The following is a 27,713-nucleotide window of genomic DNA, read 5'->3' on the forward strand; positions in this document are numbered from 1 at the left end:
CGTCTGTTTTATATAGAAACCAAAAGCGTGAGCATATGATTTGGCAAAGGAGGGAGTGAGGAAAAAGAGACATGAGGAGATGAATAGATAGAGGAGGAGAGGGAGAGGCTAATGGGATAATGAGTGTTGAAAGAGAGGACTGAAAGAGAAAAGACCTCAAAAGATAAATTTCAATACGACGCAAGCTCTCGGTGAGCTCACTGTGTCCTCAGGTGGTGGAGGAATTAGAAGATCCTATCAGATTAAAAACAACACCACTCGTGACAACTTTAAGAGTCTGCAAACTTTTCCACAGCAGATGGAAGACGTGTTTGTGCGTATACAGTCATGCAGCATTGCGTGCGTGTGTGTGTGTGTGTGTGTACGTTCTGCTCCACTCTGCAAGGTCACACATAGTAAGTTCATGGTCTATCAATTTCTAGACACAAACCTTCACCACACAGTCAGCCAGGAGGCCTGGATCCAATCTCCACATGACAACAGTGACCAAAATATACAGTACGTATCACCACCAGAGAAAGAGAGAGAGAGAGACAGAAAGAGAGAGAGAGAGAGAGAGAGAGGGAGAGAGAGAGAGAGGGGGAGAGAGAGAGAGAGAGAGAGAGAGGGAGAGAGAGAGAGAGAGAGAGCGCAAAGCAGTTGCAGAGAGATGATGTCATAAAAGAATTAACTGGAGGTGGAAAAAAGTAAATTTGAACCAGCATATAAAAACAAAGAAGAGACTGAAAAATATTACGCTAGCCATTTGAAATATTAAAAAAAAAGAAGAAAAAAAAAGAAACGTGTCAATGTCTGTCAGAACACAACTTTTAATGTCCTCTCATCAGATGTGGCAACAGTTACAGACCAATTTTAAGCCTGGCCGTATTACACGCTCCTCAAAATGACACTGATGTGTGATTCAAAAGAAAAGTGGAAAACCGAGCAGGCTTTAAATTCCCAACAAGCCTCAGTAAAGCTCACCCAGAAAGGTTGTCCAATCAGAGAGCAGCAGGGGAACTCCATGAGGTGCAGGCTGCTGCAACTTATTGTTTTAATTATCAGCAAAACCACTCATTGATTGTTTGCTGTATCAAACAGCACAATATAATGACATGACATCACGTCACGACTCAATCTAATGAGCAGAACCACCCATGGATCCACACGTGAGTGTTTGCATAGAAGTATGTGCCTGCTTACGTGCGTGTGTGTGTGTGTGTGTGTGTGTGTGTGTGTGTGTGAGTGTGTGTGTGGGTTTTTCTGAACTCAAGCAATGGAAATGCTAACATTGTCTCACAACCCACCCCATTATCATCTGTAGCCACAGGAGATACTCATGTATAGACTATGGTTGCCATGGAAACCCGTTACGCACACTCCTTATATCATAGACAAGAGGCATTGTGTTTAAGGGATATCTGGCCCATTTTTTGTTTATACAATATCTCTGGCACGGCTAAAGGTTTGTTGTTTTTCCCCAAAGGGATTCAAGGATGAGCTGAAAAGATTTTTGTGGTCAAAGCTCAAAGGTCAGAGGTCACTGTCACCTAACATGTGTACAATATCAGTCTCATTCTCCTTATAAAATTCTTCTGGAACAACTTTGGGGAAATATTTTCAAATTAAACTTAAAATGTTGAGATAAACCAAAACATTAGAGTGCTCAGTGACTACAGTCACATCACGAATGCATGACGTCTGCTCCAGCGTCACAGCAGCAGTTTTACATCAGTGATGAACAGCTTGTGACTTCAAAAGAAATACAGAAACAAATATGGAGGAAAATATATAAAGTAGCCACATGATATATAATTTTACTGTTGTAGCTTGTCTACCGGTCTCTGATGACTTTATTTTGCCCTCTATATCATACGATACGTTGAGCGTACGCACACAAGTATGTTGCTCACATGCAGTGAGTGCACTCACGCTGCAAGTCAGAGGCTTTTCTAGTTTTTTTTTTTCTTTTTTATAGGCTGCAGGAAGAACTGGCCTCGACCCCTTCTGCTCGTGGAGATAAATCTCTAGGAGAAAAATGAGACTAAGGAAAGAGAAACAGGAGGGGAAAGATAAGGGTGCCGAGTTTACTTGTTTCTAATCCGTCAGTCAGACGGAGAACCTGAAGGCATCAGAAAAAAGATCCTCCATCACACCGTCTTTGTCAAGTTGTCTTTTAGACAGACGAGACAAAGTGAGAGCGAAAAGTTGAAGGCAGCGTTCCGCAACAAGGAGATTCCGAATGAAGATCTAAGACGTAGTACTGAAGACTCGTCAAGACCTCAGAGATTTCACAGAGGGGGTGGAGGCAAGAACACATGGATCAAGACCTTCAGAAAGGAAGACTTTCTGAGAATTGAGGCTGAGCTGGCACCGCTTGATTCTACACAGAGAAGTTGAAGACAGCATCTCGTGTCAAGTAACGATGAGCTAATAACAAAGCTTGTCAACAGGAAATCATTGCCTATTCTTACATAGGCAGTTTGAAGCCAGCCGGCGTGGCTAATTTCATCCAGGGCTTTCGCTCAAGTTACAGAGTAACAGGACTCTTCAGTAGATTTGACTAATAAGAGTGACGAGAGCCTCTTGAGGGAGCCCAGTGATGGGAGGATTTAGGGTTAAGAGGAGAATTTTTTGGTGTCGCTGTCCTATAAAGGCCTAATAATAATAAAAAAGCTTATGAGATGTATGAGGGCAGCAGGGACTTCTGTGGCTTTAATTACTCCGGTGATGTCGTGACCAGAGAAGCCGCCACTGACTGAAGAGCTAAATCTGACTGCTGCCTTCATCGATGTAGCGACCACATGGGAGATTGCAAATGCAGCCCCCTCGTCAGAAGAACCACGGAAAAAGGAACACCAGTTTCTGTTTTTTTCTTTTTTCCGTCAAGATAAATGAGTTAAGTCCTTCCTCAAATACAGGTTAAGTGCTCCTTGTCTGTCCTGATTCAATAATTGAGTTAGCATTTAAAATGTCATCAGAATTTTAAATAAAATTTGGACGTGCAGCATAACCCCGCATGTCCAAATTGTCCAGAAGTGTGAATTAGGAGCGTTTCCATCAAACTGGTTTGGAGAGAATAAACTAGGAAAGATGGTGATATATTTATACATGGCTGAGTAGAAGGAGAAGTGATCATCGCACTTTCAGTTGAACAAATTGTGATTTCTCGAAAGAACCATTTAGTATTGGACATGTTGACATGCTGGTACAGCTGGTCAGTCAAATGAGTTAAAGATACGGAGGTTTCCATTACCCGTTTTATGCTCTGTCCTTTTTTTTTCCTTTTTAAATGTAAAAACCATCTCGAGGGACCATGAAGATATTACGAGGCTGATAGTTTTATTCCAAATTTTGCGTTTTTCATCAACCTTTTTGTGCAAGTATTCCAGGTTCAACGGTTGAACATCTAACATTAAATAAATCAAATTCTGTCTTGAAATGTGTCCTTTTCTTTTTAAACCCTTCAGTGGCAGAGCTGTATACATTCAACCATTCCATCAAGTCTGTTATTCCCTTACTTCACTATAACAACGAGTTATTCTCAATGGATCTAATTTGTGGATATTTGGTTGGATTGTAGGACCACTCTCCCGTTAAACTTGAACGTAGAACATGTCGTAAGGTTCTTCTCCTGTCAGGACGACAATTCACACAAGATTAACGAAGGCTCGCCAGAGTAAACATGTCTAGGAGTCAAATAATCTATTCGAAAATCAGCTAAAGTCATTTTGATTGTCAAGGCTTCGGCTCAAAATCCAACTCTTTCTTTCTGGATTGTTGTCAAAACTGGTTTGATGTCATAATTGGCAACATATTACCTCATAAACACAGGCACATATAAATGAATATGATTTACAAAGATGGATGCAGCATGCATATTTTGCGCATGAAGTGATGGTTGGATAATAGAGTAACAATGGCCAATAGAAATAAACAGTGTAAAGCCAAAGCCAAAGCACCTGCACCTGAAGCAGAAACCTCATAATAAGAATTACGCTCCGGTCACAGGAACTTGTAACTGAGCGAATGTACGTCCAAATTTTTTGTTTTTTTTGGCAATTTGCAAGTATGAGATGAAGATGAAACTGTGACAAATCAGCCATTCACAGGGGAAAACAAAATCTTTTTTTCTTTGTATAATCAGAAAAAAAAATAATTCTCCTAATTCCCATTTAGAGGGAATGACAATTAAGAAGAAATCAAACACAAATTTCCCTGTCGACTTTTAATGCTCTAGAGAAAGAAAAGAAAAGCAGACCTTATTTGCAGTGTTTTTTTTTTTTTCAGACACAGAGACACATTTCTCTGGTATTTTTCAGACTTGTTTACATGACAACCAGTTTCTTTTGGAGCTTACTATTATCTCTTGTGATTGCAGACAATTCATTGTAATGAGAGTGAGAAAAGAAAAAAGGACCGGATCATTGAAGAGGTTAAATAAGCATTTGTTTGAGTAATGAGGAAGGTTATGAAAGCGGTGTTCACACCAAAATTGAAGTGAATCTTCACCTCATTTAACTCGCTTGATTTTGGCTGCAGGATCATTTGTTTTTATTTGCATTACTGGCACAAATCATGGCCACAGGATTGTTACGTTCGCCCCTGGACAACAGGAATCTGAGTGTTCTCTTTCAGAAATGAGAGGAGGGATACTGCTATTGTTGTACTGCGCCTATAAATGTGCACTTTAATCTTTTAAAGAGGGAATGCAGGTATTTAAACTTCAAATTGATTAGTATCATTTTGCACCATGATTTTTGCATGTTTCCACAAATTCACATAAATCCTGCCGGAACAAGATCCTGCACCTCTAAATTTTGGCCTCTCTGTGTTCCGGTACTTATTTGGGCAGATCCGGTACCTGTCGTATTAAAAACACAAAAAAACAAAAAAACGTATAAAAACTTTTTAAAAAATGTTTAAAATTAAATAATAATGTGCATATATTAATTTACAGAACAAATCCTAAGAATTTCATGTTGTTTATTAAGATTCAACGTCATTTGAAAGAATCGGAGATCTGATGATGCGCTGACGCCGACAAACCACGCCCCTGGCACAGAAAATACTAACCAACAAAAACTTGAAAGTTGCCGCATCTGAGGAGCAAGCAGAGAGGAAAAAACAGTCCCTATTTTAACGCCAACGTGTCAAAAAGACAGTAAAATTCGCTGTCTTTTTTCAAAAAGAAGGAACAGTTGCATGACGCTTCATAACGAGTCAGAAAAGCCTCCACAAGCGGCGACGAGGGCAGCCGCAGCGGTCGTGTTGACGATCAATATCGGCTGCTGCAGGAGGCTAGCGCCGCCACAGCAGGAGGCTAGCGCGCCACAGCCAGCCAGGTTCTCCTCCAGCCAGCCAGGTTCTCCTCCAGCTAGCCAAGCCGGGTCTAACGTGATGTGGGGTGATTTGGACAACTAAATGGTGAGCATACTGTCTAATAATAGGCCGCCGTGCCAATCTTTAAATACCGTAATGATAATGGAAGATTTGTGCGATTATTGTGAGCTCTTTTTTTGGTTTGTTTTACAAGTTAGAAATGAATTGCTGACTGCAGACTGTAAGCCCCACCTGTGGTGATGTGGGCATTTGCCTGTGCTGTCGAGAGTCGCCTAAAATAATTGAAAATTATCGTCATAACATGTATACCATGGATATTATTTGAAATTGAGGCTTGTAAGTCCCACAGCATGGCATGTGGGCACTTGTATGTTGTTTTCAACATGTTTTCTGGATATGTTCCTGGACCTGTGCCCTTCTCTAAACCCTGAGCTGTCATATGTACTTTGCGTTCCGGCACCTTATGATTTACAAACTAAGCACTGACTGACTGACTTCGAATGTTACCTCATTGCACTGCATAACACATTTGCCTCAATTTGGGTTTCAACACAAAACAAGTATGAGAAAATAGTTAAAATCCCAAGTTGATGTTCAGTTTAGGGTTATATTTGTGTAAGATACAATGGCACAAGGTGTTACCTGGAGTTGGGTTTGAGATTCTCCACAGCCAGGTGTGTCCCACTGGACGCTCTGGAGGACCATCGATTGTTGAGGACATCATCGTAGGAAGCGCTGTGGACCATGTAGCCTAGATGGAACAAAATCAAGACATATCCAATGTAAAATGCCTCCTAAACTACATCATACAAATGTTCTGTTCTAATGGGAGCTGATTGTCTAATGATCCTTGTCTCCTAACGTATTTGAACCATGTGCCGTCAATCATCCAGTGAGAGAAGCTCGTCTCCCACATATCTCAACCTGCTTCTCTGGCAGTTTCTGTAGCTTCTGCTGACTCTCATCCAACAAGTCTGTCTTTGCGTCTGTTTTCTTCTTCCCCTCAGTCACGTAGACTAATCTTTCGAATCCGGTTAGCAACCTTGAGGTCACGCACCCCTTCGAGTTCACTGTAAATCTATGGAAACCAGCACTGCAGCACATCAAACTACCAACTGTTTCTGTTGGATTTTAGAAAGGGAAGGGTGGGTGGAGGGGGTCTATTTTTACTGGAGCCACACCAACACAGCTGGCTGCTGACACGGGGAGAGGGAAATGTTTCTTCATTTTCTTTGTTTTGTTTCAGGTTTTCATGCAATCTCTTGGTTTGATAGTATTTAGACTCTTCCGTCGTCAGTTTTCTTTCTTTCACTACTTTAGCTACGTATGCATTGGTCCTGTTTCTCCACAAATAAATTTAACCAGAGGTTGCTTTCAGGTTTGAACTAACAACATCTCTTGAGTACATGTACTAACAACCCACTTTTTTTGAAAGCTGCGACCCATAACTCATAAGGTATGGTTATAAAAACATAGCCTAATAACTAAAACAGTGTCTTGAGATTGGCTCTGCACACTTGTGTTATATAAAAAAAGTCTACTGTATTTAGTTTTCAACACTACAGTTTATTCAAGGGTCCGTATTAATGCACATGAGGTGTTCAAATAACTAGAAGTTGACATTTCTGATTACTTTTCATTGACTTTCTACAGAAAAACTTCCTTTACTATACAGCAGTTAGTTTCTGGAATTGTGCACGAGATAATTCACATAATGAAGTATTTCAAATGGGAGAAAGTAGTAGGAAACTGTATTAAAGTATCTAAGTAGCGCATTAGCAGGGGAGGAAAAATAAAGGAGAACAGATGGGACGGATCTGTTTTGAACATCAGAGGAAAGACCGGCCCACAACATGACCAGGAGCAGCCAAATAAAACACACAGCATCTCGAGCTGGCTGGCTACCTCTGATACTCCACCACGTTTAATACAGTTGGTCATTAACTTTGGCCATTCCCCTCCACCTCCCGGTGTCGTTTTCCTAGGTGGAACGGGAATGTTGTCGCACCCTGGGAAACTCTGTAGGAGCTGTATTCCAAAACATAGTCTGCGTTTTTTAATGCTTTAATAACAGCAATCTGCTATAGACACTAAAAACAGGTCAGTAAGGATTCTGGTAACATCTGTTCAACTGAAAAATTGAATGAAACTGAATCCCAGTAGTTTTGGTTGGACCGGTCACTGGTTTGTCACTGAGTAGCTGAGCGATCACATTGGCGGAGTGTTTTAAGTTTTCCACTGGATGCTGTCGCATATAGTTCTTTTATCCATAATAAAAAAAAAACAAAAAACAAGCAGGTATTCTCATAAAAATATTTGAGAGTAACAAAAGACCATCTGTTACCTTGAGAATATATATATATATATATATATATATATATATATATATATATATATATATATATGGAAAAAAAACAAAGGATGTATTTCCTTCTACCTCAGGTCTTTTGGAGCAGGTAGACAAATCCTTCTCTAGACCCTCTGTAGCATTATAATTCCACAAGGTGCAAACGGTGCCCACTAGCCTATAGTCAAAACCGCTCAGATTACAAAATAAAATATCCGAGACAGACTCTATGAATCTGCCTGCCAAAATAAAATAACATTGTCTCTAACCTCAACCATGACCTGCACAGTCAGTATGAACTGCTACCATCAAACTAAAGATATGAGGTTCCATGTTTTAATAGGGCACCCGAAGCACAGTTGTTGTGTTTAGGTCTGTAATGGTTCGTCAAACTTAGGGTATGTGTACCATCTGTTTGTCCATATTTTGGTCGAACACTGGATAAATCTCACAGATGCATCTGTTTTTCTTGTGTCCTCAATGTGATGGCGTTTCTTCTGGAGGCTGGAGTCTGTCTTTCAAAATGAATCACACAAACCCCTATGTCATCGGGGGGGTTGTGCAGTGTTTTCAACAACAATTCAAAAAAAAAAAGAGAAACTTTTCTGATGGTTTTCTTTTTTTTTCACATGCAGGGGCGTGCCGTTTTGTTTCAGTACAGTTTATCTTCAGCCTGGAGTCCATTAAATCATTGCATTTCTGAAGATTTTCACATCACTCATCAGAAAATCTCATCATGAACAGATCAGCTCAGAATTCCACAGTGATGTTTCATGTCTTCCAGTCAAGGATCGCATCAGGAAAATCAGATGCTTTACTAAAGCAAGTGTCTGGGTTTGGGTTAGGTGGACACTTAGGTCCAGGCCTGGTTCTGAAGCTTCTGTTCAGTGGGCCCAGCAGTAAAAACTCCAGAATGTGGGTGGTGAAACTCCATGTCACAGACTGAGCTGTGGACCAGGAAGGCCTTTTTTTTTTTTTTTGGATGTATGAAGAAGCATTTGGATTTGGGGTGAAAATATCTCCTTGGTTTGAACTCTGATAAGCTGCTTGAGATCCAAACATTGAGTTGATCAAACCACTTTAACGTAATTCCCTTGTTATCCAGCAGGGGGCCAACACCCTTTGACCCATAGCGATAACAGCGAGCCGTACCGTCCCGAGCGAACAATCGTGCCACCAAAATTTGAGAGGTGGCGTGTGGAAGTATACAGACATACATCTTTTAAACTTTACCCCTCAATGAAATCAAATCTGCTGGGTCACCTGCTAGCCTACTACCCCCATTGAGACTAAAAGCTTCCTACAGTATACCATGCAGGTGCAGGCAGCAGCCACCTCCTCCTCCTGACACAGACGCATGTGTTTGTGAGCATGGTGGGCTGATGGCTGCGTCTGTGTTTTTCCACAGCAGCAGTAGGGTGGTTTTGTTGGTCCAGTGATTACGACAATAGTAAAAAAAAAAAAAAAAGAAAGAGTTGGGTCCCGTGTAGTCATCATATTGGCAAACTGAAATTTGCAGATTTGCATTTGTGACCGAAGAAATATGATTTAACAGTATGGCTCAGAGGTAGTACGGCCGTCTAGTAACCGAAGGGTCGCTGGTTCGATGCTCACTTTCCCCAGTGACCATTTTGAAGTGTCCTTGTGCAAGATATTGAACCCCTGATTCCTCCTGATGGCCCTGTGAGGGACTGGTGAGCCGTCCAGGGTGAACCCCGCCTATCGCCCAAGGGCACCTGTGATAGGCGGCAGCCCCTCCCCTTCCCCGCAACCCTTAAGCAGTATAGAAATGGAATGGATGGATGGAAATATGATTTAAATTTGTGTTTTTTTTCTTTAACTTTTCACCAAGTACACAAGCCAAAAACTCCTACCTGACACCATGTCATCCTTCAGTGGACGACCCCAGTCCAGGATAATGAACGAATGGCATCCCTCCATGGCGACTACAGTGAGATTATGGACTTTGTGCTTGGGTGGCTGGTTCTGATTAGAGGTCAGGCTGTCCTTCTCTATCAGGTCCTCCAGGATGTCCACTTGTAGGTACTCCAGGGCCTCGGTCAGTGAGCAAGGAGACCCTGGATCTTTTTGGATGTAGTTTACATAGGGAGCTGATGGTAGACAAGGACGATATTGTTTTAACGAAATGAATATACAGTAAGAAAACAGCTGCACACAGAATACATGAACTGGTTACATAACCCTGAATACTTTCCCAGTTCCTACTCAGTCCTAGTCAGTCAGTTTGAAAAGATTTCTGGTCCACTGAGACTCATTTTTAGGATTTACTAAGCACGGTGGCCCATGTGATCTTCTACACGTATCTAGTCTTTCGGTTGCCCCCCCTTCTGTCTTCTTTGTTTTCTGTGTCTCTGGGAAGGCCAGCTGGACCTACAGCTGTGAATTCCTCGTCTAACTGGGATTTGGAGGGAACCACTGGAGCCTGGATTTGCTCCCACCTCCGCAGATGATTGGCCCTAGGTGCGGGCCAAGAGTCTTCCACGTGTCAATATCTACACATCAACACACACACACACACACAAACACACTGTCTGTGAGGGTTTTGGACTGACAACTGTATACGTACATGGGATCACATGGTTTATATATCACACATTCATACATAATCTGTTGTCACGTTGAACAGATTTATGAGTCTTTCTTTTACACAGGACGCTTGTAAGGGTGTGCTTCTGCACATGTTCAGGATCAGCTGAGGCTCGTGCTCTCCGAGGATCCGGATGCTTTACTTTTGCTTTGTTCTCATAGATAGATAGTGCCCTATAGGGACTCGCTGTCATCTGTCTCTACTCGTTCAAAACAAAAACGAAGTTGGGGAAACACTGGGAAACAGTATCAGTGCAGTTCACATCAACTCAACTCTAATGTCAGTCTAGTCAGGCATAAATTTGCATTTGAATAGTCCAAACATCCTGGTTTTAATTTCCAATGCAACAAACTCCAACCATCTGGAACTTACTGTAAAGCAGAAAGAATTATTAGTGAATACTTTTTATCTCATGTCTGCCTTTTGGGCTACATTCATTCAACCCAAACCAAACGTGAGCTGATAGAGAGAGACAGCAGGGAAGTCTTTGTCAGACAGATGGTGTAGCGCACTGGTAGTCTGGGTCTAAATATATTAAACCAATAAATACTGAGCCAACATACTCTCATCTCTCTGATGAGGTCAGACCCCTTAAGTTTTATGATGTCCAAAGTTTTTTTTTCCTTCTTTTATCTAGAGAGCATAATAGCTTTCAGATGGCTCAATGTGAGGTGTGTGGTACTTACAGGTAATTAAGATAGATGGTGTCCAAAGTAAGCCATGTTAATGTTCTGGCACAGACACTGCTCTGATAAAGACGTGGTTCTAAATCTTCCCATTTTGCTTCTAAAGTAGATTAACATAAAGTAGATGAGGGTGAAGGACATTTATTCCATCAATAAATGCTATAATGGCAATAGTCTCATCATAAAGCAAACTTTTGCATCCAAAACTATTATTTTTTGAGAAGTACACAGCTCCGAAGTAGCTGCCATTTCACTCTGAGGGTCTAGCACGGGGTATGCTACTTAGCCCGTGTCTAAGCTTCTTGTGGCTTTGAGAAAATTACTCATGGAACATCTGTGGTTTATCTTGGCTTCAGTTGCATTGTGGGAAATGTAGGATCCTGTGTTTTGGGAGGTTCATCCATCAGAAGGACTAAAAGTCAGAATGTGTTGGCTTCTACCGTGTCGATATTGACCTGTCTCCTGCACGTGCCCCTGACTTCAGTGTGAAAATAAATCACAGGGGTGCTGTTTTATTATGTCAAGGTTCAACATTCTCGCCCTGGAAACCAGACAAATCTAGGAGCTTGTGTTTATTTGCTCTAACAGATGGGTCTGGACTCTCTCCTGTTCAGACAGATTTCCATCCGACCTGAAACAGAACAGGCCAATCAAAACAGTTTATCTAATATGGGGCGGGTTTAATATGATTACTAACAGATGAGGCATTTTTGTAAACAACCAAGATGGCCACTGAAATGGAAGAGGGTAGTGAATGTGCTGTTGCAGAAACATATTTGGTAAGAAATTGTGTTTGTGGGATATTTTTTGTTGTTTTTTTGTGTGTTTTTTTTTTTTTTTTTTTTTTTTGCTCTGATTGGCTGTTGGAATTTTGGTCTGTCGAAAGTAAAATGAAAAGTTTCAGACTTTGGCGATACCAAGCTGTCATGATTCAAGACAAATAACCATGATTTCTTTATTAACAGATCCATCAGGGAATAAATCCCTTGCTGCGGAAAAGACAACAAAATAGAGACAGGGATAACAGACATTCTCTCAATGAAATCTGATTAATTTCAGCTTTTACAAGCAGAGGGATTCCGAGGACTAGGTAAAGGGATCATTCCAAAGAGGACAAATATACTGCCAATTTTTTTGGTCCTGGCTGCAGAAAGGAGCATAATCCTATGTGACGTGCATTATTGAATAACACTTGCAAGGTTGTGTGTGTGTGTGTGTGGGGGGGGGGGGGGTTTGATGTTTTGATAACTGCAGGTCCACACACACACACACACACACACACACACACACACACACACACCTAAATGGATTAAACCTCAGTTGCCTCAAGTTATAAAAGGTGTTTTTTGATACGATATAAAAAGTTATGTAACACTGTCCCTGTAGTCAAGTGTTGTTCTAACAGTCTTATTCTGTATGTGTGTGTTTTAAATATACATTATTGAATTAGTTACTCAGATTGTTTTGATTTAACTATGCTTTGTCTGTTACAGTATATCTTTAGCAATTTAAATGTGACAAAAAGGAGTGCAATGAATCAAAGCAACATTAAAGGGACTTTTGACATTATTTCATTTTGTATATTTTTTTTTTTAGAAAATCTGAGTCAAGTAGGTGCTTTTTTTATTTTAGTCAGGAGAATATTTTAAGTCTGTTTATGCAACCAGATGAGGTGATAAGGCATGAGAGGCCAAAGTAAGCACATTAGAACAGTAAAAAGAAAGCAGGGAACTCAAGTTGTCCTCAGTGAACTCTACTAACACCATTTTCCACAAAATCAAGCGTATATTCATGTATAGTCAGTTATTTAAACACTTGTCACCCATCAGTTCAATGTTTTCTTGCACAGCTACTTTAATTTGGATCTATGGGACGTCATAAAGACACATGTGACTTCTACAACGATAAAGCGTTTTCCTGGCTTCATGTTATTTTAAGTTCTATGAAGGGCTCATATATTTATGAGGCATTGCTGAGAAAGCCAAGATAGAGGTCTAAATTTATGAGTCTTCTTAAACATAAAACACAACTCCCATTGATTTATCACTGCTGAAGAACACACACAAACAGTGACAAACACACACACACACACACAAAAAAAACCAAAAATTCACGGTGAGTCACATGCATGCCATTTGTTATGCTGTCAGGTTAATATAACTTGTCTCTCCTGCTTACCCGGCTGTAGACCAAAAAAAACAACAACAGATCCCTTGGATGGAGGATGGATTTTCCCTTTAGGTGACAGCATAACTTTTATGAGGGTGTGAATTTTCTTTTAAAAAGTGATCAGTCAATCAATCTGAAAGTGAATGTAATATTAAACTATAAAGTATATGAATGCGCAACAGAAAAACATAAAAAGAGGTTTTTGCGTACCTGTGAATCGCCTCTTCCCGCTGAGGTCAAACTCAGATTTAGGACCTCTGTTGTGAGGTCTGATGTCCACCTCTGAAGTTGGGATCTCGGTGGTGGTGGTGGTGGTTGGGGGCGAGGTGGTCAGGTCAAAATACTCATCTAGCAACAAGTCAGTGAGATTTTCACTTCAGTTGATTTATAATATTCACGTCGTAACTCAACAACATGCTGTTTGTGTAATCCGTAGTAATTGTCACCATGATCTGTGTAATAAGTGTGTCAAACAGAATGAATTCATTTGCAGGCAGCTGTGCGAAATTACTTTGAACAGACCCCATTTCCCTCAACACCACAAGCTTTATTCATGTGTAATGTCTTTCTACCCATATTTTCCATCGGAGCATGTGCGCGTGCGTGCGTGCGTGCGTGCGTGCGTGTGTGTGTGTGTGTGAAAACGGGGGGCTTGAAGACAACGAACACAAGGATTTGTTGGGCAACATTCAATTAGTTCTTTCCTCTTTTATTGCTTCCTTTTTTTTTTTCCTTAGCTGTAATGGTGGACATTATCACAGTCCACACACATGCAACAAGGTTTATATGGAGTCAGAGGTGTGCTCAGGTAATATTATAATGCTCAGTGTGACTATCCTTGCAAAACTGAAAAGGAGAGCAGCCACCATATGCTGCCCACGTGCAACAGATTTCTGCGGACATTCAAACACCTGCAGTGAGAGACCAAAGGTTCACATGTGCCCTTTGGTGCGCAGCTAGCGTTTGGCTTAGGTGTGGATTATCATTTTCACTACAAAGCAACTTTAAACAAAAATATCACATGATGCTGCTTTTTTGTTTCTCAAGTACATACAAATGTTTTTTTCCCCCCCATCCTGCATTACAACTTTGAGACTCCAGAATGCAGAAAGATTCAGCCACATAAATTTAGCTTGAGGCTAATGGTGATGAATACTTACAACAGCAAAACTGCCCCAAAGACATCAATAAACTCAAGCACATCTTCTGGCATAATCTTGTTTATCCAGCTGTATGCTTAGCAAACCAAAACCATTTTCAGCTACAAACTTTGTACAACCCCTCTGGTTTAGTGCAACCATGAATGAGCGCAGAACCTGAGGAGTTATAGTTTGTTTTTAGCCCAATCAAAGTGTTTGTGGATTACTTGAGAGGTTGTAAATCAATGATTTTTGGTCAGTTTTGCTGTTGTTAACAGTCAGTCACCATTAGCTTCAAGCTAAATATATGTAGCTGGCTCTCTCTGCACGTATCACAAAGATACGATGCAGGAGGGGAAAACACAGCTTTGTGAGTTCAAGACACCCATTTGTTAATCCTTTAAAGGCAATACACTTTTTGGGTGAAGTATTGCCTTAAATGATATGCCAGAGCATTCTCCTCATTTTAATAATGCTTTTCATATGCCAGATCTTGGAATGAAAGTGATTTAAAAACAACAGCACAGAATGAAAATTATCCAAAGCCTCAGCAATGATCCATGACCAAGCAAAACAAACATATAAGAAGACATGAAGACCACAGGCAAAGCAAGGAGAAAGACTTCGAGCCAACACATGAACTGAAAGATAAACAGAAAATGAATAACCATGCAATAAACAGTCAGAAACCATACAGTGCTGTTAAATCCATCCAAGCCCAGCGGCTGTAGATGGTTCTGCAGCCATGTTCAGCCAATACCTGTCTTAAGAGCTTAAGTATCAGGCATCAATGGTCAGTGTAACCATGTGGTCCAATTCCATTCCAAGTATTTGACTGTCAGAGAAGCAGAAGAAGCTCTAGCATCAATCTCACATGACATTTCAATTCTGAGCTTGACGTGCACAAATCATGACAGCCACATCTCTACTAGGTCCTATAAGAATACTGGTTCAGTAAGTCATTCAAGCTGGACCTTGCAAAGTATGTAATATGTCATCACCAGTGAACTAGTTGTAAAATGGCTACTGATTTTACTTTGTCTTTTAAGACTTTACAAGGAAACATTTTTTCCAGCTGTCTGAGTTTGATCGGTGTGTTTGAGGATGTACATGCTGGAATAATAAGGGTAAAAAGGCTTTGTTCCAGTGAGACGATGAAAAATGTACCGTGACAGTATTTGTGTCTTAGAGTAACATGGACTGCATGTCATTAGAACAACGCAGTGCCACGAGACATTTAATGAGAGGCATTTGTGGTAGATGTTATTTGTTGCAGCTGGATCCATAGAGACGAAGATATAAATCAGTATGGTTCTTTCTCCAACAAATTCACTAAGTAAAAGATATTTACTTAGAATAATGTCTTTGTATGGATGATGGATAACAAGTTCAGGATGTGAAATAAATCAAATAATGGTAAAAACAATAAATAATGTTAATGATTCTATTTTTAGTCATTTAAATTTATATAGAATTTACTTAAAGTATTTATTTTCAAAATTACAAATCTGTTCTTGTCCTATGATTTAATTTGATTTGTTTGAATTGTCAACCATGGAGGTGTGCTCATGTATTTTTTAGAGATGTACACTACTATCAGCACAACCTGAGTTTTTGCAGATATTGCTAATTTTTTGTTAATGGTTTTAAGTTTTGCTCCAGTCTCCTCATCTTTGCTTAGGAAATAACAGTTTAACATCTGATTCATCGTTTTTTCTAAATGTTTTGGGGAAAAAAGAAACTTTTTCAAATTCAAAGTATTTTTACTGTATTGTTTTTCCCATGTGTACAAAATGTGAATATCATCATGGACTTGTTTTCACATAAATAACATCGGCTCTTGGCAAAATCAATATTGTGCATATCTAATATTCATGTAAATGTGTATCATTTACTGTTAATGTGTGCAACTTCCTCTTCTACAACACTATACATGTGGAGACTTACACGTGACCCTATGGGGTCACTATGTACACACGTGCACACACACACACACGTGCGTGTCTGTGTGCTGAAGTCACAGCTTTACAACTTAGAGATTTAGTGAAGTCATACTTATTTATGTTCACTGTCTTGGCTCAGATATGTTTCCGTGAACTTGACTTCAGGTTTGGAAAAAGCTATTAACTGAGAAATATTGCAAGTAGGGGCACTGCAGTATTTAGTTTCATTCTTGTGGCACAAATCTTCATTCAAAATTTACTAGTTTATTTATGTGCACAGCAGTTACACTAAAATATTACACAGTAAAAAAGTTATATTAATTGTGCCGGAGTTGAAAGAAGCCCAGAGGGCACACACAATATCCACCGTTTCAATTTAGTCATTCTCATTCATCCTTTATGGTGCTGTCTGCAGAGGGTTATACATTTCAAGTCTTTTTCAAAGACTCACCTTCTGGGTAACAGTTCAATATTCCATCTGAATCCAGCACTGGATACCCATATTCATCTCTTTTGGCGAAGGTTCCGGGGGGACACGTTGGGTAAGGTGGTACAGTGGTGGACTCCTCAATAATCCATTCTGTGGTGGTGGGTTCAGGCGTTGTTGTAGGAGCCACAGTGGTAGTGGTGGTAGTGGTTGTGCTTGTGGTAGTTGTGGTTGTAGTGGTCCTCTGGTGAGGCAGATCCAAGCCAAGTATAGGTTTCCCTCCAATTAAAAGGACCTTGTCTTTGGGGTTGATGACAGGCCGACTATCTCGGCCGTGTCCAAACAAGGCTATTCCTTCCTCGTTTACCAGGGGGCTGCCCATGTGGTCTGATGGCCATTGAGGTTGGAGCATGGAAGAAGGAAAGGTATTCGTGACTATGTCTTGAATATTTATGAAAATGGATATTTCATTTCCATTTTGGATACAGTATACAGCACTAGATTGGAACAATTGACTGACTGATATGTATTACCAAAAATGGTGCGTCCATCTGCGCCAAGCACCACTCTCTTGGGTTTGCCCTGGGAATCCTGGAGAACCTGTCCTTCCTGGTTCATGAGAAGCCCCAGCTCCAGGTCCAACACCTGATGAGGCCAAAAAGTACCAAATACTTAGTACAAGTACTTAAATAGCTAATATATCCATCCATCCATCTTTTTCCCGCTTATCCTGTTAAGGGTCTTGAGGGGGCTGGAGCCTATCCTAGCGGCTTTCGGGCGAGAGGCGGGGTTCATCCTCGACAGGTCGCCAGTCCATCGCAGGGCCAACATATAGACAGACAACCATTCACACTCACAGTCATACCTACAGTCAATTTAGAGTATTCAATTCGCCAAGTCCCCATTTGCATGTCTTTGGATTGTGTTGGGAAGCCGGAGTACCCGGAGAGAATCCACACAGAAACCAGTGCCCGAGCCGGTACTCAAATCCGGAACCTTCTTGCTGTGAGGTGACAGTGCTAACCACTGCATCACCGTGCCACCTAGCTAATATAGCCACCAATAAATAGACATTCTGTGTCAAAAATCAATAATCAATTCATCGAGCATTACCCATTTAGTTCCATCAGGCCCAGTGATAAACTTTTGACCATTGGCCTTGCTGGTTCCGTCAGGGGAAGTCTCTTTATCATTTGTTGCTGTCAGGTTGGGTCGTCCATTTTTCCCTGAACAATTTGAACAAAGTCATTGTGTAACTTAATTTAGTAAGCAAATACAGAATGATTAATTTAATGAATAAACTTACCATTTCCATTGGCAGGCTTAGTTCCTCCTCCATTGGGTGGTTTCCCTCTGAGGACAGGAGAGCGAAACCTACCCTGGGCCCTTGAGCCATCCCTAGAAGAAGATGAGGATGTCGATGCCGACCGTGAATTGCCGTCAATCAATCCCCCTGTCCTTGTTGGAATAGAAACGCTGCTGGTGTCATCTTCTGAGGTCAACACTGACTGGGGCAATCTCGAGGAGGCAGACAAGGATGACTCAGGCATTGAAGAACCCAGTCTAGAGTTTTGTGCCTGCTGTATCCTGATGGGGAGCCTTGACCCTCCAAACTGCCTATTTGCCAGAAGAGGAGAGCGTATTCTCCCATTCACTCCTACACTAGGACGACGTTGAGTTGGAGGGACTCCAGACGATGAGCCAGTCCTCGGCCTTGAGGGAGTTTCCCTAGTATCAACGCTCTCATTGTCCTCTGTGCTTTCGTGAGAAACAGTTGATGTTGTAAGTGGATTCTTTTGGGGTAGTATGGTTTCTGCAACATTTTCATTTCCTCTTTTTTCCTCATTGTGATAACCTTCGTGGATGGGCTCACTTGAGTCTCTGTGTCCAGTTGAGGAATGATGGGAATCAGAGTCTGAAGAGGAGGTAGTTGGATTTTTGGTGTCACTATTTTCCTCCTTTCCACTGGTCAATGAGGGCTTTAAGGAACCCTCCTCATTCTTTAATAAGTCATGAGTGGACATGGTCCTCAGTCCTTCACTAGTCTCTTGTATTGATGACACTCCTGCAGCACCAGTGGCCCCTGAAACCCGAGTGGGTGTCCCCCTTAAAATAGGTCTGCCTGCCCCTACGGAGGATGACGCTCTGCTCCAAGGAATCCTACCACCCTGCCTGGATGAAGACACCCTTGTCCCAGATCTGCCTGGGTTTTGAAAAGGATTAATTCGGGTACGAGGAACAGCAGGTTTTTCAGAACTACTTTCCTCCCTTCCCTCCTCTTGGGTGGGTTGTTCTTTATAGGTTGAGGTAGGTTCTTCAACTTTGGTCTTATCCAAATTACTGGATGGCTCTGATTTGTCTAAACTATTTGTGTTTGATGCTGCATTGTCGTTCCCCCCTGATGCAGATCTTGATGTTGCTGAATTGAAAGTATTTGATGTCTGAGACTTTTCGGGTAAGGTGGACTGTGATGTTGCTGAAACTGTGTGTGATGTTCCTTGATTAACAGTCCTACTTGGTAAATTTGATCGTGAAGTGAGGGCTGAAGTCACCCCAGGTTTGTAACCATTCAACATTCTGGTGAAATTTCCTCTTGACTGAATACCAGGATATCTTCGGCCATAACCATATCTTGAACCAAGGCCGGACCCGTGGTTACGCCCTGCTGAGGTTGAACCCCTACCCACAGATGTATCCTCTGTCTGAGGCTTTGCATTGGTCTCCTCTACAACTGGAGTGTTGGGTTTAGTGTGTGTTATACTGTAGGCATTTTTGCTCTGAAGAGAAGCTGTATCCTTATTGGGTTCTGATGAGGAGGAGGATGAGGTTGTAGAAGGTGCGGAGGTTGAGGAAGAAGCAGCATTGGATCCTTGTCTTTGATGGATCTTGACCTTAAATGGCCTTCTGTTTTGTGGATGAACAGAAGCAGCTTTAGTTGGGGAGGGTGTTATAATTTTGAGGTTGGGGGTCTCAGGAGTCGAGAACTCATCCTTATTGCTGTAGCCCATGTCATCCTCAGATTCAGGGGAAACATCATTGTTAGGTTCTTTAGTCTCTTGTACATCCTCTGTGGTTGTCTCTTTTACTGGAGGTGCGGTTGCAGGCATTTCCACTTCTTCCTCATCTTCATCATCTGATCGTCCTCTAGATGATCCGCGGTTTGCTCCATTCCTGACTGAGCCTCGTACCGAGGAGAAGATACTGTGATAGGAGCGTGTCTGAGACAGGGGGCGTACCCTCCTATTGACAGGACGTGGTTGAGTGGGTGTAGTTGGCTCTTCTGGCTCTTCTGTTGACAGGATCTCAGCGTCATCTGGATCAGTATCCTGTTTGGAGGGTGAGTGGCTTGTCTTGGGGGTGTCCTTGGTTTGTGAGAACGAAGAAACAGAGCTCCTGGCTGGCAATAGACAAATACTGTCACAAATTTAGGCCGAAACAACCTTTTCATGCACGCACACACAAACATACGCTGTCAAATGTGCTTACATCCTGGCATGACAACACTGAAGGCCTTGCTTTGTGGTCCTTGTCCCCTCCTGTTTGTGGCTCTGATCTTGAAGATGTATCTGTCTCCAGGCGTGAGACCATCAATGTTAGCCGAGGTTGTGGTGCCGCGGTATGTCACACTTTTCATTCCAAATGGCTTCATTGCAGGAGCGTAAGACAAAATGTACTCTGTGTGGAGTAAGACAGTTACAAGCCTTGAAAAGTCTAAATACAGAATCAGCTGAAAGTCACTTTTCTTGTCTTATGTAAATAGGTAAATGTATAACTTTTATCATTAAAATGCTCAAGCCCTGACCTCGTATTCTTCCATTGCTTTCTTCAGGAGGATCCCACGTTGCTACAACAGCAGTCCCTTTCCCACGCAGCGGCTTGACTTCAAAGTTCTCTGGTGGCCCAGATGGTGCTACCAAGTGAAGAAAGGACAAGTGAGGGACATTGGAAAGAGACCAGAGGCAGCATAATAAGAAAATTGCAGCTTAAAGCATGTAAAAACAGCAACAACCTTTCTGCCAGGAGCGATCAAATAAGAAAAATATTACTGCCATATATTTTGAGGAGCCTCCCCTTGAGAACATCTATGGAACTGCACTTAACTGTGAGCCAGGAGGTAAGTGTTGACATGCCAATGAACCAAGAGTGACTATGACATGGCATTAAAACAGCAATCATGACATAGCTGCAGCCAAAGCTAGAATCACACATCATATGGGACTAATGGGCAGTGAATGCGATGAAGTGTGGTATGAGGGGATAAGTAGAAAAGAGCTAACAGACAGGATTATGCAAGACTCAATTAGTTTCTGTAAGAAAAAAACCTGTCATGAGAGAAACAGCACTGCAAATGCACCCTTTACATTTGTTGAACAGAGTGGATGGGTCATCCAGCAAATAAAGTTAAACTGGCAAAACTGCGATGCATGTCTGCAAGCCACTTTGCGCTTGGGTGATATACCCCCCACCCCAAAATAAATAAATAAATAAATAAATGTTAGTGTTGTTTAATATCAGTTGTCATCACTAATATAAATACCATATTTAAACCACTTTATCTGTTAAAGTATTTGAAAAAGTGTTTTATATATTCTTTGCTCCAATATAGCTATACCCTCTAGACAAAAATATGATGCTTGGGCAACCTTTACCTGACTCAGGGGTTCTCTGAAAGACAGATACACTCCATTTCCCTTCATTTTGTCCCTGAGAGATCCTGACAGAGAACTCATACATGCTGTCAGCTGCCAAGGTGTCTATCATCATTCTCCTCTGTGTACTCTCCTTGTATTCCCAGCGAGCCGACTCCCCCTTCTCCCTGAATCGAACTGTGTAGAATCTAAAGAAAGACAAAAATGGGATTATTTTCTCCAGTGGGTAGAGGTTCTTGATTACCGCTCACGTTTTGTATTCACTTTTTTCCTCACCTTGATGCACTTGGGGCAGCCTTTCCCATTTCCACAGCAGGGTCAACCCAGGAGATGAGGACTGACTGAGGAGACATGACCCTGACACTGATGTCTCGCGCCTCATACTCAGGTGGCTCTGCACAACATATTCACAGACACAGACACACACACACACACAGAGTCAGCGGCATATTCTTCTTACACAGACAATTATGAGATATTTGTATGAACATTGTAGTATTTCACTGACAACCGGCAGGTACCTGGTGTAGTTGTTTTGGTTGTGGCTGCTCTGTTAGCATATGCGCTCTGGCCCAGGGCTTTCTGTGCCTGCAGTGACACCACATGAACGGACTCAGATGCTATGAATAGAAAGGGATACCAGGCACGGCCAGGGTTTACACTATGGACACTATAGATAATACAAGCAACATTGATACTTTTAGCTCATAGCTGGTTTCTTATAAATGATAGTGTCTAAAACCATAAGTCCCCCTTGTAGTTGTAGTACTTCAAGGATGCAATTCTACATGCACTCTCTCAGAAAACCTAAAGTTTTACTTTTTCAAATAGTCAGTTTAATATGTGGATGATCTTACTTAATTTGGGTGAGTGACGGTTCCTCTGGTCGGACTGAGGCTTGGTGTGGTGTTGGCGTCTCCTGTCCAGCAGGGGGGTTTCCCTCAAAGCTCCCTCTGGTTGCCTGGGGCCCGAGGATGACTGAGGGGCCCTCCTGTGTGTCCTGGTAGTTGATGCACGCACAGGGTTAGCAGTTCTGTCCACCCTGGTTGCACGCTTTACAGAAGGCTGATTTCTGGTAGCAGTGACTGTAGACCTGGCTGGACCTGCAACGGGGGAAAGGAAAAGGGTTCAATCGAGTTTAACTTTGTGATGTCATCAGTCTTTCATAACCTGTGATCAGTGCTGAAAGAATTGCAGCATAAAATTTCAGTTGAAACATAACTTGTATACTGAAGACACATCTGCTAAATGATAAACGCATAACTGCAAGTCACGTTCATTCAACGGTGACTGTAAACATGCCCATTTGTCACAAGGAGGGCGTTCTGTTGTTCCACACCATGTTACATGCTCCAACTCTGAGTGTCCTGTTTCCTGAATAAATCAACACCCAAGAGGTGAATCCATCTTGAACAACACCTCAGACACTGACATCCCTCATCTTTACCATCTGGCGCTAAACGAGAGCACTGGCAACTGTTCCTCCCCCTCTTTCATCTTCTTGCTTTTCTACTCCTCCCTCTAGCCCTCCTCATCCCTCTTTATCACATAATCACTGTCAGATGAAAATGATCCACCCTGCTTCCCCATCAGAACATCTGCATACACAGCTGGGAGAGTGCCGACAAGTCAGCTGATGTAGCGATGCATCCTTAATGAAATTCAAGAAAAGTGGGGTTATGAAGTCAAAACAATAGTGTGTAGTAAGGTTTCCCCACCAGCACATAGGTAAGGTGGGCCAAACATTAATAGCCTCCCCATAGAGGAAGTTAAAATGCTCCAAGGAAGATGGGGGTGTTGTATGTCAGCAAGACTTTAGAGATTTAGCATTTGGATCTCCACATCTCTCTGTCTCTATCCACCTACTTTCCTGCTTAGCACAGCTCCCTTTGGATCAAAAGAACATTGACTGTTTGCTAAAAACATCAACTCTTTTTCAGACTTACTTTTTCAGATCTGGCATTTCCTCCTAGCCTGTTTTCACATTCTTCACTTTTCTGATCTCTTGCACCTGTAGAACACAGGGTGTTTGCTCTCCTATATGGCAAGCCATTGATAAATGTGTGCCCATTAAATAAAGAAAGCAAGAGAAAGCAAAATAAATGTCCATAGTAGTCTGTACTTCATCATCATGCAAGAATAACATACTGTATCTTGGCAAATATTGCAAGCTTCTAATATTTTTATTGCTAGCGAGGTTAGTCACATATTCAGGCAGTTTTATTGCCAAATCATCCATCTACTGTTCCTGTTTGACTGTCTCTCCCCATAGTAGCTGCTGACTTTAAACCGAAACCATTTGGTTTTAATCAGACAATCTCTGCTTCTCCCTATTTTCTTCTTCCTCTCTTTCTGTCCCTGGAAAACTATCACTGTGCATAGTTTGGCACAGGTTGCCATGCCACGGACCACTAAACCATTGATTTCACATTGCTCTCACTGCCAGATCATTTCTGTTGTTTCCTGGAAGTGTTAAGGTTTAGTTCGTAACTGGACCCAAACACAGACATTGTATGGAAGGGAAAAGTGGATTTATAGTAGGGAAAAAGGGAATAGTTACTGTGGTTGAGCAGGCAGACAGGCTGAAGTGGCGTGAGCAAAAAAGGAGACAAGCAGGAAGAGGGCGGAGAGAGTCTTAGGCACAACATGGTTGGTAACTGGCAAGAGGAAATACGTTGGGAAATAACTCAAATAACTAGACTCTGAGAGAGAAAACTGGAGGCCATATGGGTGGAAAACGGCAAGGCTAGCCAACAGTAGAGTTGTGGTGCTGGGCAGTGGAGGAGGCTCAAGGCCTTACCAACCATGACTGCAACACCATTATCTCAACCCATCGTGAAGAGGACTGATGGCAGATGGTCAACTGAATAGCCTAAAACTGGACGCTGTTGACTGGTTGTGGGCTCAACGAGTCAGGGCAGACAAGCCCAACTGGTGGCAGGTGGATTTAGCTGGCCTGGTTCCTCATTCAAATGGCTGATAATTTTGACAATTCCAACCCAAAGCACAGCCACTGGAAAGACAGAGTAAGACCTTGCATTTGGACGATCAAACCTGGGATGTAGCCAGTGGAGAGACTGCGGTTGGGGTCTGGCTACTGGTGAGACAAGCTGAGGTCAAGCCATCAGTGAAACAGGTTGAGGACTAGGCTTGATGTAAAAGGGCCTAGCCTTGGGACAAACTAGTTTAAGAGGGAAGGAAAGGCAGTTATGGTCTCTGCATGGCTAAATATCATTTTTTGTGGTTTTGAATTGTTAGACAAAAATCCATGAGGACACAGCGTCCTTCCACATAGAGCCCCAAACTCACTGGCTGAGGGCAAAAGGCAAGCAGGAAGGTTGAAGTCAGGCCTGGCATGTACGTAGAGAGCTTAGAGCTGCCAGAGAGGTGTAAGCATAGCAGGCGAGCTAAAATGGCATAAGCAGTCAAGTGGACAGGGGAGGAGGAAGAGGGCGTGGGGAAACAGTAACTGGCAAAAGGAAACACTGGGAAATAACTCAAGTAAGTAGACATTTAGAGTGAGAAAGGGAAAGCTTCCCCAGGGGTAGGCGGAACAATCTGGTGATGAACAGGAAAGGAGCTGGGGTTCTTGTACTGTAAAGTTGAATGAAAACAGGTGAAGAGGATAGACAGGAATCAGGAACGGGTGAGACATGCCCACACCACACACAAACACATCTACCATGGGGGTGGGGGGCGGGGGGCAGTAGGCATTTCATTCTCCGACAGGCCTTAAAGTTTTCATTTACACCAAAATATGTAGCCAAATACACATATGATAACAAACATGAATATTATGTTCTTTGTATCCTCAAATAAACAGGACTTTTTTGTTCATGTCACTTCTTCGACAAGTTTAACAATAACTACCCCTTTCAGCTTTTAAATTATGTGTCTTAGACCTAGTCGTGTCCATCACGAGGCTGAGCTTTTACATCCTCAAACCAAACCAAAGCTTTCTAAGTGTCCTTTTGACATATTTCAAGACTTGACTGCCCCTTAACTTTGGAACAGTCTCCTGACAAGCTTGAGATCTCAGGACTCTGTGGAATTAGGAGTTAAAAACTTTACTGCTTAGACAGGCATTTGGACGCACATACATTTTTTATGTTTTAATCTTGTGTTTTTATAGTCTCCCCTTGTATATTTTATCGTACTGTTTTTCTTTTTATTTTGACCGTGAAGCATCTTACGATTAGCATCTGTGAAAGGTGCTAATCAAATTAACTTTGTTGTGCTTGCTGTCAGCTGTACTACATGCTAGCTAGCATAAGTTGCTAACTTGGAATGTTAACTCAATTCATAAGCTGATGTTAACAGCTGACGCTAAAGCTAAACAGCTGCATCATTTTTACACAAACAAGCAACACAGTGACTCTTTGTTTCCTTTCACCAATGTTTTAACTCAACAAGTCAGACCAGCATGTGTCTTCTGAGCAGCTCTGCCTGAAATAAACAAACCTATAACTGTGTATGAGTTCGTGTTAGCTTGTAATTGAGCGCTGATTTTATCCAAGATGTAAACATAACTGCACAGAAATAAACAGGTTAAAAAATGAAAAATTCCAGTCTTATGACTACTTCATTGTCATCCATTACAGTTTGAGTTTGATTAAATAAAGATATTAAGAAGTATTCCATTTTAATAATTGATCATAACAGGCCTATGAAAAAAAACAGTTTCCCATGAGAATCAATATTGACAGCTTGATTTGTTTTTGAAAATTAGCAAAATTTTGAGCTTTATTAAGTAAATGACAGTTATTACTCAACTGTTGTGTCGTGCGATGTGTTCTCTACTGGTCAACTCCATCAATCAACTAATTGCTCTGAATTTGATGAATTCTTCTCTCTAACTGCATGGAAAAACTGACACGGTTCAAACTGCGTGTAATTTCCTTGTATTTCACAGTCTATTGAAAGCAGTGACAGGCAAATATGTGATAATTAATGTGGCATACACCATTAAGGCCTCACATGTCTGAAATTAAATTTCAATCACTCAAAAGAAAAACCAAACATCTGGCAAAATAGATGTAGACGAGTGCGTCAGAGACAATTCTCCCCCACTGGGACGGAACAAGCAAATGAATGAAAGAACAAGATTTTCACCCCAAGACATAGCAATGAACTACCATCAAATTAATTCCGGTGGTTCCTTTTATATCCACGATGACAGCAGATAATTTCAGCCAAATGCTTTTATTGGATTTAAGAAGTGTTAACTGATACCCATGTATAGTTGGTATGAGATCAGATTTACCTGCTGATGAGTTGCTGACAGGTGCACCGCCCAGCACAGCAAAGCCATCCAGGTTAACCCATTCAGGGTCTAAAAAACACAGACAAGGATTTCTGGTTAAATAGAGTTGCTGGCTTTAGCTAAGATGCAGAGTAAAAGATGACTTGAACCTGATTAAGACCAGTGTTAGGAGCCACAGCTGTGACATGAACCGAAACTTTGACATGCAGTCACCAGATACACCCCTTCCCCCCGCCCCGACTGTACAAGCAGCAGTTTGTCTTTATTTCTCTTGGGAACATAAATCCAACATAGGTCACCTTTTCAAAAGATTTTTCTTTTACCCGTATCAGTGAAATTTTTCTCACTCTCCATCTTATTCCCAGTTGCCCCTAATAAGTCACGGTAAATCATTCTTTGTTGCTCTAACGGGCTGGCCAGACACATTAATGATGTGGAGCCAAGCAGCATGGTGTTATTTATGACGACTGATGCTGCTCTCATGCTGCTGAGGGAACATCACACGATCTGCAAGGAATTTCTGGAGAGGCAACTCTGAGAGACAGCTCCATTGCCAGACATTTATGGCAAACTGTGCTGGAGCTGGATAGACCGCAATGATGCCGCAATACACACTAGACTACACACACACAAACAAGCATTTGAACTCTCTTGCACAAGTACACACACAGGACAATGCACAACTTCCAAACTTGGCACCACCCTGTTTTTTGTTTTTTTTTTGTTTTACCACAGTCACCACTGAACATCCACATAAGTGACCACAACACACAGGAGGTGGGTGGGGTTTGGATGTGTAAAAGAAAGGCTGGCTGCAGACTTTGAGCCGCTGATGAAGTATGGTTCTGCAATGCCAAGGACAGAGGAAATGGAATAATGACAAAAACAGGCCAGACTGTGTCAACACTGTAAAGTGTATGTGTGGAGAGACATACAGAGTAGCCTTTGATTTTACAAGGAATTACTTAAAGTCTAAAAATAATGTCTTCTTTTTAAAGCCTAAAATAACCTCTGACTGACTGCTGTGCTTTGGTTGATGATTTTCAGTCATGCACAGCGTCACCCCCAGTGCTTGCTTGCTTTCTTTCTTTCTGGCAAACCTGGGTGACATCACATCCAATGATGAACTAATCAACAGATAAATTCCACGTGCACACATT

The 27,713-nt window shown here is 41.7% G+C and overlaps 1 protein-coding gene across 1 annotated transcript in view; it reads right to left on the minus strand.

Moving 5' to 3' along the window:
- Nucleotides 1-27,713, minus strand: part of fndc1 (fibronectin type III domain containing 1) — a 44,062-nt gene that overhangs the window by 5,884 nt on the left and 10,465 nt on the right. The window contains exons 3-16 of the mRNA XM_086190230.1: nt 26,554-26,622; nt 22,148-22,393; nt 21,812-21,910; nt 21,567-21,684; nt 21,291-21,478; nt 20,444-20,551; nt 20,128-20,316; nt 17,948-20,038; nt 17,755-17,867; nt 17,175-17,286; nt 16,666-17,028; nt 13,343-13,480; nt 9,544-9,780; nt 5,965-6,073 (exon numbers count right to left, since the gene is read on the minus strand). Of these exons, the coding sequence (XP_086046356.1) occupies nt 5,965-6,073; nt 9,544-9,780; nt 13,343-13,480; nt 16,666-17,028; nt 17,175-17,286; nt 17,755-17,867; nt 17,948-20,038; nt 20,128-20,316; nt 20,444-20,551; nt 21,291-21,478; nt 21,567-21,684; nt 21,812-21,910; nt 22,148-22,393; nt 26,554-26,622 (4,180 nt within the window). The remainder of the gene's footprint in view (nt 1-5,964; nt 6,074-9,543; nt 9,781-13,342; nt 13,481-16,665; nt 17,029-17,174; nt 17,287-17,754; nt 17,868-17,947; nt 20,039-20,127; nt 20,317-20,443; nt 20,552-21,290; nt 21,479-21,566; nt 21,685-21,811; nt 21,911-22,147; nt 22,394-26,553; nt 26,623-27,713) is intronic.

This window comes from Aulostomus chinensis, chromosome 20 (assembly GCF_037954235.1).
Source record: "Aulostomus chinensis isolate RoL2024-O1b breed Wild chromosome 20, RoL_Achi_v1.0, whole genome shotgun sequence".
Classification (NCBI taxonomy): domain Eukaryota; kingdom Metazoa; phylum Chordata; class Actinopteri; order Syngnathiformes; family Aulostomidae; genus Aulostomus; species Aulostomus chinensis.